The 13,481-nt window shown below is 42.3% G+C and overlaps 1 protein-coding gene across 2 annotated transcripts in view; it reads right to left on the bottom strand.

The window, feature by feature from the left end:
- Positions 1-13,481, bottom strand: part of SMCHD1 (structural maintenance of chromosomes flexible hinge domain containing 1) — a 209,871-nt gene that overhangs the window by 20,053 nt on the left and 176,337 nt on the right. For both annotated transcript variants that reach the window (XM_085861237.1, XM_085861236.1), the window contains 4 exons: positions 8,892-9,021; positions 8,603-8,722; positions 8,367-8,452; positions 3,715-3,834 (listed from right to left, as the gene is read on the bottom strand). In XM_085861237.1, coding sequence (XP_085717363.1) covers positions 3,715-3,834; positions 8,367-8,452; positions 8,603-8,722; positions 8,892-9,021 — 456 coding nt within the window. The remainder of the gene's footprint in view (positions 1-3,714; positions 3,835-8,366; positions 8,453-8,602; positions 8,723-8,891; positions 9,022-13,481) is intronic.

Here is a 13,481-nt window from a genome sequence, read left to right as displayed (position 1 = left end):
CCCTCATTATGCCTGTGGCTCGGTTGTGGTATTATAGAACACGAACAATGTTGTTTATCCACCCTTCCATATTCATCAAAATGCTCGACTTCTTTCAAAGAAATGTTGATTTTACAAAACTTGGCACAAACTTGTTTTCAAGCCAGCCCCCCCACCCCACTCCTCACATTTTAAGTTGGTGAAAGATGAAAAATAAAAATGGAGCCTTTTGACCGTTGCTCCGTCACTAAATCAAGTCGATAAAAATTGAGGATGAAGTCTCTGATGACATTAATAGCATGGGAATAAAGGTCCCGAAAGCCTGCGAGCTTTTGAGTTCGCTCCACATCAGAGTACATCTATTTTCAAACGGACCAAAATGAAGCCGAGAACATGCTCTTCAAGAATCTGCAACTTTTTGATCGAACTTGGCGTTCTCAAACGACAGGGGCGGATACCAGTCAGGGTTTCCCTGGCTTCACAAGCCCAACTCTTGAAAAGTGGACAACAAGCCAACGGATCATTCCAGCGAGTTGAAATGTTTACAGCATGTGTAAAGCAATGCACTCTAACCCACGAGCAGAAATCGTGCCGATCATACATGAAGTCAGATATAGGGTCAAAGGTCAATCACGTAAGGTTTTCCAGGGGTAACTGGCGTTCACATTTCCCATAATGCCATGATTTAGCAGTTATTCCTGCTCCCAGGTGTTTTGTTGAAAATATTTATACGTCACCTTTATCCTCTCCAAGCATCATCGGAACAGGTTCATTTGTTCTTCAGGAATTCCAGTTCTTGGTGGTCGAGTCGAGTAGGTGACACAAACAAGCCGATTCGATTTTGGTTCAGGTCCGGATGCAGGTCTGGCCTATCAGTGCGGTACAAAACGTAAACTGTTCAGCCTGGTGGAGGTATGTGCTCCACTGACTGCTGTTCGAGTTGATGTGCTGAAAGCATAACAATGGCCAATTTTTTTTTGTCTCTCAAGGAAAAGAAAACGAGTGTCAGAAGAACGGACAGGCACAGCTGAAGATTCCAGCAATCCCTCACATAGAAAAATGAGGCAAGTTACACAGCTGACATTTGACAGGTCTTGCGTTTTCTGCCAGTCTGCGAAATGGTCTCACAGGAGACAACCGATTAGGTTCACCACAGACAAGGCAACCCACACTATCCAAACCAGGCTGATCCAACACCCAAGTCAAATTACGCATAATCGGCTTCAGGATGTGGATGTTGTTGCAGCTGAGGCAAAATATCACAGATCATGCGATACAACCCTCCTAAAGGCGACCAAATCACAGAGCCAAGGTTCAGGGACTACTCCGTCTGTTGTGTCGATCAAATGTTTGTACGAGCATGTTGAAACAATGTTGTCCAAGGGCCGAGTTTACTTTATTGATGAACTGGTTGACCTGGTCACAATGAGCTCAATGGTGAAGATGGACATGATCCTCAGCAAATAAATAGTCTCAAGAGATCTTTGACTACCCAATATGCACAGGAGCTAGTTTGTTATGCTACAGGTTCGGCATCACAAGACATTGTATGCAGCGAGAGCTCGTCGGTGCATTCTCTGATTATTGCATCATTCCATCAATCGGAAGCCGACATCTTACACCGTTGAGTGAGCTGATCCTCTCACCATTGACGACATCCAACTCAAAACAGCCTTCATTCTCCCAGCAAGACATCAAAACGAGATGCAACCAGTTCAAACCGATTGCCAGTCTATATGATGCATTAATGGAGGCTGCAGAATCGGTAATTCCATCATCACTACGTGGCTTATTGAGAAAGCAATGCGAAAAAGGAATCAAACATGTCAGTGAAATATTGGTCATTGCTCAGGATATAATTAGTCTGACAGCACAATGAGTGATGTCAAGGCAAGTAACACTTGCAGTGTCACTGAAACACTTGATAGTATCAAAGCAAGTTCTCGAGGACTTGGGTCAACTGGGCCAAAGCTGCTCATATACCGAGATACTCCGCATTGATGCAGTTTTCTCCAATGGTGAGCTGGAGAAGGCCAGAAAGGTCAACGCTATCATACCCACCCAACCCCCCACAATTCAGCCTGGAAAAGGGATGGCTCACGCAGTGGCCGACAATGATGACTTTCTCGAGGACACAATTGATGACAAACATAACACCTGTACTACAACGATGGTGTTCTACCGAAACCAACCCACAGGATAGATGCCTCACACATGAGCAGGCAGATCCGTGTGCACCTCAAAGCAAAGAAAAACTACCCTCGACCATGCCGGTAGCTTGTTGGATCTTATAACAGTTGACCAGCCCAAAGAGTGACGTTCACCTCAAATCATGACACACCTGAGAAAGTTGGTCTCTGATGATGTGAGCTATTTGTGTCTAGATCAAGCAAAGCATGCTGACAGGATGTGGATAGTTGCACATCTCTTCCCCACAAGCATTTTCACTGTCAACATTCAACCAAACATCCAGGTAACTCCCAGATGGAGTTCATTCAACCCAAGATAACTCTCGTGAGAACGACAATGAAGGCTGCTATTGGCTATTGCCCAATTCTCTATAAATCGCAAGACAGATCCAATCAGTGTGCACACAGAAAATAGGAATTTCCAGAAATCTATGGAGAAAGACAAGCGACATCAATCATCACGTTTGACTGGGCCATATATATTGTGAAAGAAATTCAAGGTGGATGAGTTGGTAAGGTGACAAGAACAAGTCAATTTGATTCCGGTTTAGGTCCAGACCCAGATCAGGCCGATGAGTGGGGTACGAAGGTCAACTGTTCAGCCTCGCAGAGGTATGCGTTCCACCGAGTGCCTTTCTCGTAGACTATCTGTGGGCAGGATATTTCAAAAGGTTATGGATGGATTCAGATGAAACGAGGTGGACAGGTTGGCTATGTGACGAGGAAGAATTGATTAGATTTTGACGAGGATCCATAATCGGGCCCATCAGTGGCATACAAAACGTAAACTGTTCAGCCCGGCGGAGGTACGTGCTCTTCCAAGTGCCGTTCTAATTTCCTCGATTCTTTGCCAGTGAAATATTTTTGTGTTGTGCACTCTCACAATATGCTGGTTCTTGTTCAGCTGATAAAGGCCCGAGTCTTTGCAGTTGATTTGTATTGCCCGTTTCGTCTTGCTCAGTACTTCGAGTCCTAAAAGGTGATGTCCAAGAGAGGAGCAACATCAATATTTTGTCCAGTAACAGACAATCGACTGAACCGTCAATGACGCAAGGCAGTGTTTACATTGGGGTTAGAACTTGTTATCCAAGAAGCTTTTGATCCAATGAGAATATACGTCAACTGTTAGCACAAACAGTAAAATTAAATAGTACCATCACGATCTCTCTCCTCTCAAACAAGTGTCACATCACCTGTATTGAAATAAAGTGACCCCGGCTGTATCCCACAATTTCAGGAGACAAACATGTGACATAATTAGGTCTGGGGCTCATTGCACAATGCTCCCTATCGTATAGTCATCCATGGTAAGGCTACGTGGAGATTTCTCCAAATGTACTTCTTCATGCCCAAACTTATTATGCGCCCATCAATATTTTAGGAGCTGAACGGACTTGATTAAACATTTCCTTATCAAGGAAAACCAACATAATTTAGGCATAAAGCAGGAAGTTTTACAGTTATTATAACTACAAAGGAGACATTCGTCTTAAATACATGAAACATGGGTGGGGTGCATCAAAAGCAAGTGTCGAGAATTTCCTACCTTTCCTAGATTTTCATCTTCTAATATTTGACACTGAGGGATCTCGCACATTCGCCGTGGCTGCGTGAATATCTTTTCTTTCTTGTGATACATTTGTTTCAGCACGTCATCAGCTTGAGTCTGTTCCAAAACACACGGCACATTCACACACACACACACACACAATCTTAAATGAATATTCTGCATTAGATGTCGATGCGTTGCTTATGGTGAAGTTGTTCCCATTTCTGTTTTTACGATGACCCAACCTGGGAATTCCTATATATATATATATATATATATATATATATATATATATATATATATATATATATATATATATATATATATATATATATATATATATATATATATATATGTATTGACATCAGATCCAAGATGGTTGACCGGTGGCCATTTTGGTTGTAAAAAAAAAAACCCGGTGTTGAACACGTCCTCAACCATTTCTTACACAAGCCTTTACCAATGTTGCTCAAACTTGGCACAAAGATAAAGAATGATGGCTTGCATGTGCACGTCATTTTTTTTTTGAGATCAGATCCAAGATGGCCGACTAGCGGAACATCTTGCTACGGAAACATGTCCCCAACCATTTCTCTGACATGCATGGTCCAATTTTGTTCAACCTTGACAAAAATTGGCTGCCGAGCCTGGTATTTCACTCAGGCTGACTGGCAGGGTCTTCAAGAAGCCATCAAACTTCGAGACTGGTCTCACATCACTACTTTCTCCAACATCAACTCATCCTGGGAATTCTTTCAAAGAAACTTGCTCGCCCTCATGCACAGATTTATCCCCTCTCGTCTTCAGTTGTCCTATCCGTCCTCCCGCCCTTGGTTCACTGAAGCTTGTGGTGAGGCAGTTGTCATGAAGAAACTTGCCTTTGCCTCATGGAAAGCAAACACAACTGAGGGTAATTGCAGTTCCTTCCATAAAGCTCAGAACAAGTGTGTGTCTCCCCTCAGGAGAGCCAGAAAACAACATCTTTCTCATCTCAAGTCTGAATTCTCAAACCTCTCTCCCACCTCCAAATCCTGGTGGCGTCTAATCAAATCTGTTTCTGTTGTATGTTCCTCCTCCATCCCCTCCCTTACCTCAAATGGCTGCACTGCTGACACCACAAGTGAAAAGGCTGAATGCCTAAACTCAGTGTTTGCATCGAAATGTTGTGTCCAAAACCCATCGCTTTCTGCACCCACCCAACCCAGTCGCAGCCAGCTGTCCCTGGACTCCGTGTCATTTTCTTCTGACAAAGTGGAGAGCTTGCTGTCAAACATCAACTCAAATTCTCACTACCCTGGATATGCTGCTTCTGCTCTCCCAACAATGGATGGAGATCCTCAATGCCAGAGAGGAAATCTGAGCTGTATCCCGAGACATATCGCGTGCTTTTGACACGGTTTGGCATCCTGACCTGCTCACCAAACTCACTTCCAATGGTATCCAAGGCCATCTCCACTCATGGCTCGCAGACTTCCTCTCCTGTCACAGCCAACGTCTGGCCCTAAATGGAGTTCTCTCATCGCCTCTTCCTGTCCAGGCTGGAGTTCCTCAAGGTAGCGATTTAGGCTCTGTTCTTTTTCTGGTTTTCATCAACGATCTCTCCAACGCTGGAAAATCCTCTTTATCTCTTTGCTGATGACTCAACCCTCTACCATTTCCATCTGTCATCCCTCAGACCGGCAAGCAGCAGCTTATTCGCTCTCTGCGGATCTGGATAAAGTCACAAACTGGTCCAACACGTGGAACATGTTTTCCAATCCGAACAAATATCTCTGTCACTATGTCTCTCTGAAAGGACCGTTTGGAACCCCCCCACCCCACCCCTTTTAAACTAAAGTTAAAAAAGATTAAGTTCACTAAAGTATATATAGGGAAAAGGAATTTTTTGTTTTTGAACAAAAACGACCGCACCTGCGACAAATATCCAGTAACATGCCGTTTGGGAAAAGCACATTTAAAGCACTCTTTAAAGATGAACAGTGCGATTGGGAAACACACAGTTAATGTGATATTAAAAGATTTACTCGACACATCTTATCCATGTCAGCCTCTGCCACGGTTATATCAGAATGAGGAGATTCATCACACGTTCACGGAAAGTTTAACCCAAATATGGGGCCATTCAAAAATTATGAAACACTTTGTTTTTTGTTTCTGTTTAGTAATTTACACAACATAACGCTTCATTACGTAACGTAATTACGCTGGATTAAATTTATTTCACGCAATGTAACATTTGATTGAAACTATATAACGCTCGATTAAACCTCACGAATAACTTTTATTAGACATGTGATTCGATTTTTTTTAGGGTTCCTCAAAGTAAGTAACACTCGACCCAAACAAAGCCAATGGAAATCTGACGCAACAAGCCCGGGCAGCATATAATCAGCAGAGGCCTACAGGCCTGATGTCTTCGGCCCACCAGAAAACCAAAATGGCAGCCGTATTACTTTGTCTGGGTGTCATGGTGGATGGAGTCAAGCGACAAATGTGGGTGGGGTCCAGCAGCGGTCCGATCAATGTGTGCACATTTCAAAAATCGACCCCCAACAAGAACCACAACAACAGTAACGTGAAGCTCTTGTATATTTGCGACATGTCACAGGTTAAAATGAAAGATGATGTAGGGAAGGTTCACATTGCCAAAGCTTGAAGCAATAAGGCAAGGATTATTGCATAATGACAAAATTCAACACACAATTTGTATAAAATGCTTACATATGTGGCAGCACCACATGAGGCATTCCCAAATTCTTTTTTTCATTTGAAAAGCTCCCAACTGGCTTGCTTCAAGAACAAAGACTCCCACATCCCCCTCGAATGGATAACATGTCCGGTGGTAGGATTAGGGTTATAGATAACACCACCTTGATTCTATCCCATCCACAACTATTCAATACAAGTTGAAGAACAAACATTTGTTCAAAAAAAATAAAATAAAAAAACTAGAAGGGCACACTTCGACATTGCCAGATATGCCTCCACTCATATTATTACATCATTATACATACTGTACCAAGTTTGATTCAAATCCCTGAACCCAGATTCAAGATATTAAATAATTATGGCAGCCAGACCATGCATCCAGATCCAGTTGAAATTTAAAACATATATTACACATGACGACAAGATCATAATTTGACGTTTCACGTCGATTGATGAAGCGGTTCAAGAGAAAGAATATTTTTTTAAAGATTTTCGTTAAATTCAACATGGCTGCCAGACTGTGTGACCTATTAAGTATTCGTGAACACCCTGGTATTCCTAAGACTTGCGGAACATGTGTGAAGTTTCACCTCAAATTGTCCAGCAGTTTCAGAGAAGATTTTTGAAGGTTTTTACGTCAAACATAACATGGCTGCCGAACCATGTGACTGATGACATCATCATTTTTTTCCCCCCATACAATTTAGCCCAAAATGACCCTCAAAATTTTTCACACTGATTGCATAAAGTGTTTTACACATGCAATTATGATGTCATAACAAAGCCACCGATGGCATAAAAAAAAAATCACTTGTTTACCATGGGGAGTACTTCACATGTGCCAGGTTTCAATTTCGTTCAGTTTCAAAATATTCTACACGAGTAGTCGCACCGATGGTGAAAATGTTGTCAATCGGATGAGCGGTTGCAGAGTATACAAAGAAAATTAGCACGGACGTACGTACGTACGGAGGGATGACCCAAAAACAATGCCACCGGCGACTGTCAGCGGAGGCATAAAGATACAAGGTATGCCTCACATGGCACTGCTACTAATGTACGAGTTATGCAGAATTCATGTGTTGAATCTTATAGTTATGCAATAACCCCTACCTTACTTCTTTAATTCTTTGCATTATGAGCCAATCCTACATCTTTACCTCCATCACCGAAGGTGGAAGGAGGTGATATTTTTACCCCATCTGTTTGTGAGCAGGATATCTCAAAAAGTTATGGATGCATTCGGATGAAAATTGGTGAACAGGTTGGGTGTGTTACAAGGACGAATCGATTCAAATTTCATGAAGATCCGGATCCGGATACGAGAATTTTTTAATTTTTGAAATCATTTTTCACCATTGAGGTATATATATATATATATATATATATATATATATATATATATATATATATATATATATATATATATATATATATATATATATATATATATATATATATATATATATATATATATATATATATATATATATATATATAGCATGATGTTTCAAAAAGTTGTGGATGGATTATGACCAAACTTGGTGGATGAGCATGGTGGTCGACAAGAACAAGCTGATTAGATTTTGGTTAAGGTGCGGATGCAGATCTGGCCTATTAGTGGGATACAAAATGTAATCTGTTCAGCCTGGTGAAGGGATGCGCTCTCCCAAGAGCCATTCTTGTATTTAATGTTCTGTTTGTCGTATTAGTGCTCATTTAAAGTTGCCCGAAGGGTACCATGAATGAACCTCGAAGAGTGGTCCGACGCCACACGGAGATTCTCCTGAAACTAGCTCAGTTTCCAGATATTAAAATCCAAATCCTGAACATTGATCATTTTGGAAACAAATTGCATACCATGATAACGACAAATTTGACAAACATTTCAGTGATAAACAAAGCTGAAATTAAGCAATGTGTATGGAAAGTTAACATACAGCACCAATGTCATCCTGTGCGATTCCAAACTGTTCGAGTTTTATTGTCAAGCTCCTTTCTTCTTGAAGAACTTTGTCCATTTGCTCTGGCACACAGAATACAAATAAAAGATTAAAAGACGCATATCCAAAGACTTCGAAGGGGGAAGACAAGACTGAAAACAAGGTGATCATATCATTGGAAATGCAAAGAAGTGGCCTGAACGGCTCAACCATCCTCGGCCAAGGTGACTTACCCTTCATTCCCATGATCAATGTTTCGTTTGATTGAAGGAATGTTCCATAGACCTTTATTGAATTCTGCAGGCGGTCTCTCTTTTTGGATAGCTCGGCCATCTGAAGCTGTTTCTTGAAGTCTGGAAGATAAGACAGTGAGTTAGATTTAGCAAGACAAAATATTTTAACTTTTTTATACAAAAGTTTCATGTTGCCCATTAAAAGGACAAAAACAAAAAAATAAAAGTAAAGAAAAGAAGATTACCATTCATAATAATTTACAAAAATAAAAAGACTGAAGGGACAAACCATTGTAGAAGACAAAGGGAAGACAGAAAGATGGGGGTGACTGAACATTCAGAAGACTGGATTGGGCAGTGAACGTCACAGTGTACTCTGTGCTGTCCTTTCCTGGACAATTCTCAGCAAGCATCAGGTTCTGCAAAATGAGAGAGGAGTAAAAGAATCAGACAGAGACAAGGGCCACACTTTTGATAAGAACCTGATATTATCTGCTTAACAGGATCATTCCTCCCACAGGATGTCCTGATTCCTGTCTCTCCCAGACTATTGTCTCCTCTGGTTCCAGCTAGCCTGAACCCCATCATTTGGTGGTGGAGTTGCAGTTTACATCAAGAACTCCATTGTTGGTGTGCTGCTCTCACCCCTCCAAGCCTCCAGGAGCACACACAACTACGTCTTGTTTTCTGCATGTTGTACAGTCCTAACAGTAAGAACTCCACACATATATCTCCCAATCTCAATCTCCTAACATTGTCCAAATTAAAAGCACCCATCCCAACTCTCTCTTTCTCATCTGTGGTGATTTCAATTGTCACCATACAATTGGCTGGAGTTGCAGGGAGTGGCAGGGACTGCAAGCTGCCCTCTGACTTCAAGTACCTCATCAACAAATTATAGCATCACATCAAATGACTTCTGGAACTTCATAGGCCTGACTCAATGTGTGAATTTCTGAACTGGATTTCTGTCATTGGCGAATCCTCCCTTTCTGGACTGGTATTGACCAACTTTCCTTCTAACGTCTCCTGTTCTGCCACTGCTCCACTTATTCCATCTGGTCACGTTTTTTGTGAGAGCCCCTGTTTATGGCTGTTATACGAATAAGAGCTCCCTTATGTGTAAATGTGACACAGGTGGAGGTCATTAGGCCGATCAAAGCCTGGGCTGTGGTTGCCAACTTATGGTTGTAGTTACATGCTCTATTCTTTCGAAATGCTGTGTTGAGCAAGGCAGCAGCATGTACCATTTTTTTAAAGTCTTTGGCATGACTTGGCCACGGTTCAAACCACCGAACTCCCAGACTCAGAGCGGACGCACTAATCATTATGCCACCGAGACTATTGCCAGAGAGCAGCCTCAGCACCACAGAATATGGAGGTACTAATGCTGAGTGGTAGGGACTGCAAGCTTCCCTCTGACGTCAAGATTGCTCTTTTATCTCCACCACCCCTGGAACTGATGTCACCAAGGAATCCTTGCACAAAAGCCTGCTATCTCTCTAATATACAGGTTTATCCCAACTCATCTGCAGTCATTGTACCAATCCTCTGGCACCTGGTGCAAGAAATCATGTGGTGAGGCAGTTGCTTTGAAACAACTTGCCTTCTCCTCCTGGAAGGCAAATCTGACCGAAAGCAATCTTTGGTCATTTCATATAGCCTGCAACAAGTGTGTCCACACTTAGGAGAGGTAGGAAACAACACCTGGCCAACCTCGACACAACTCTCAATATTGTCTCCTTCATCAAAGTCCAGTGACACATTGGCAAGTGAGTCTGATGTACTCCAACCAGGACATGCTGCTGCTGCTCTTCCAACAATGGATGGAAGCCCTTCATCTCAGACAAGAGATCAGGGCCGTCTCTGGATATTTCCCAAAGTCTGGCACCCTATCTTGCACTCCAAACTCTTGGCTCTCGTTGCTTGACTTCTTCCACTCTCGTAGACAGCACATGGCTCTCAACAGGACCAGATCACCTCTCCTTGTTGAGGCTGGAGTGCCTTGAGGCACTGTCTTGGGCCCAGGCCTGTATCTCGTATTCATAAATGATCTTTGATTCTCCAGAAAAGCCTCTTATTTTCCATGTCCATCCCTCAGATTAGCAGGAAACAGCAGCTTCCCTCTTTGCAGACATTGATAAAATTTAAAAACTGGTACAACACTTGGGATATGTCTTTCAACCCTGACAAATCACTCTCTTTCTCTTTCTCTGTGAAAGGACCTTCTGGTGAATCCTCCCATCTACCACCTTGAGAAACGGTTTGATGAAGTTCAGTCTCTTTAAAATCTTCACCATCGTCCATGTTCTCTTTTGGGAAAACTACATATCAGAGTAGGTCTACAAAATCAGCCACTGAATTTGCCCCCCTCCATTGTCCCAAGCTTTTCCTTGGCAAATCAAAACCTTGAACAAACTACAATGTCTACATCTGCAGCTCAATGGGGCACTGCTCTCCCCTTTGGGCGAGTGCTTCAGCCTCACACCTTTCACAGCCTTAATACCCTGAAGCCCAAGGCCCTCATGATCATTGGAATTTTGTGGGTGAAGCTGAATCTCTGGATTGGTTACTGCTGTATCACAGATATCACGATCTGCCAGTAACCTACTTCTTGGGAAACTCCCAAAATTTTTTTCCAAGTTCACTGATCACCACCACCCATATATTCCACAATTATCTCACCCATGAAACCAACTTCTTCAGTCTGTTCCATCTCATTCTTCCCACCAGGGCTTCAAAGCAGGCTGTTTCACTCCTCAGGTCATCTCTCATCCATGCTCATTATCTTTGCATTCATTAACCCTCCCTTATAGTCCATGAGCCAGACAAGAGTTGACTACCAGAAAGGGCGACAAAAAGACACTATTTTTCAGCTAGGTTGATGTCTGTAGTAAATAACAAAATTAGTCCATGGGCCCAGGCATATATCGGTACCATCTGAGGAAACCAAACTTTAGGGCTACTAAGTTATTGGTAGGGACTATATGATTATTTCAATATGTGATAACCGTTCTAGAAGAGCAGCTTAGTGTATGTATTTTGCATTTTTACCATTCCGAGATATTGACGTTTTGGGGGAAAATAAAAATAAATAAAAAATAAAAAACCAAGGACCACTGGGAGGAAGTGGCAGAGCTGAAGTCCACGCAGGAGGAAGCAGACACCCGAATGCTTCTGCATGCTCTGCATGCAGCAGAGGCTGGGTACAAGGCTGTGGTGATCACTGCCAAAGATACAGATGTCCTCGTGCTGTGTCTTGCCTTCAATAAGGACATCCCATGCCCCGTGTATCAGAAGTGTGGTATGCAAACCCGCACAAGGTTCCTAGACATTGACAAGCTTGCTAGATCGATGGGAGACAGTGTCTGTGATGCCCTGGTTGGACTGCACGTGTTCTCCGGTTGTGATACAGTCAGTGCCTTTGCAAGCCGGGGAAAGATGGGCGCCTTGAAGCAAATGAAGTCGGATAAGACCTACCAAGAGGCCTTCAGTCAGCTCGGTCATTCATGGGAAGTATCCACTGAGCTCTTTCAGAAGCTGCAAGAGGTCACCTGCCACATGTACGTGCTGTCTACCAACACCACGAAAGTCAATGAACTCCGACATCAACTTTTCTGTGCCAGACGGGGAGAGATAGAGTCCAGTCAGCTTCCACCATGTGAAGACTGCCTCTTCATGCACGTCCTCCGTGCAAACTACCAGGCTGCTATTTGGAGGTGCTGTCTGCAATGCCAACCCTATGTTCCAAGTCCCAAGGGTTGTGGATGGACCACTGATGATGACGGGAAGCTGGCCATCGAGTGCATGTGGATTCTCCAGCACCGGATGCAGTGTTGCAACTGCTTTCCTGCAAGTGTGGACGGTCGTGCAAACTCCCAGACTGCACATGCCTTGCCAATAGCCTGAAGTGCACCGACATGTGCAAGTTACAAACCTGCAGCAACCAGCTCGCTGATGTCGAGGAAGAGGTTGTAGACCTCGAGGACTCTGATGCTGATAAGTGATGAAGACTAGACTACTGATCCATGGTGTGAATGTTTTGGCACAATCACAAGGACATTCGTGGCTACAAATATGCATGAGTAAAACATAGTACATAAACATGCCACAGTAACGTGGTGAAATTTGGGTTATCCGTACATTTCACATTTTGGACGCTTGTTGGAACTCGGGTAGGGGAAGGGCAATTCCTTTAACTGTGGTAAAATCTTGTAAAATGTTCATAAATGTTTTCCTCATACAACATGGGCATGTTGTAGGCCACTGAGGTTCAGTAGCACTACCCAGAGAACTTGTATGACAATATTATAAATTAAAATGTACTGAAAATCACTAATCAGCAACATTTCGATAGGCCCTATTGTTCGCCCCTTTCTGCCATAAAACAAATTCTGCCTTCAGGAATGACAGAAAGGATTATTCGGATGGTATAAATAAAGCATTTCAGACATGTATTTGTGGTTTGCAGTTCATTCTAGCCCCATGTGGAAACAGCAATTGCATCATTAGTGAATGTTTCTGAGTTTGCCTTTTCGCTTTCATTATGCAGAGGGTGGGTACATTCCAGAGATGATAACTACCAATAAGGTGCCAGTCTGCAATGGGTATCACATCAAAATATGATATATATATATATATATATATATATATATATATATATATATATATATATATATATATATATATATATATATATATATATATATATATATATATATATATATATATATATATATATATATATATATATATATACACACATCAATTCAAAAATCATAACTAGGATTGGTTTCCTTAGATGGTACCGACAAGTGGAATTTCTGGCCTGGGCCCATGGACTAAATGTGATGGACATCTCAAAAGAGGAGCGAAACAC

Source organism: Eptatretus burgeri, chromosome 17 (assembly GCF_056783735.1).
Source record: "Eptatretus burgeri isolate ZD-2024b chromosome 17, Ebu_testis_v1, whole genome shotgun sequence".
In the NCBI taxonomy this organism is placed as follows: domain Eukaryota; kingdom Metazoa; phylum Chordata; class Myxini; order Myxiniformes; family Myxinidae; genus Eptatretus; species Eptatretus burgeri.
This window is presented reverse-complemented; position numbering and strand designations above follow the sequence as displayed.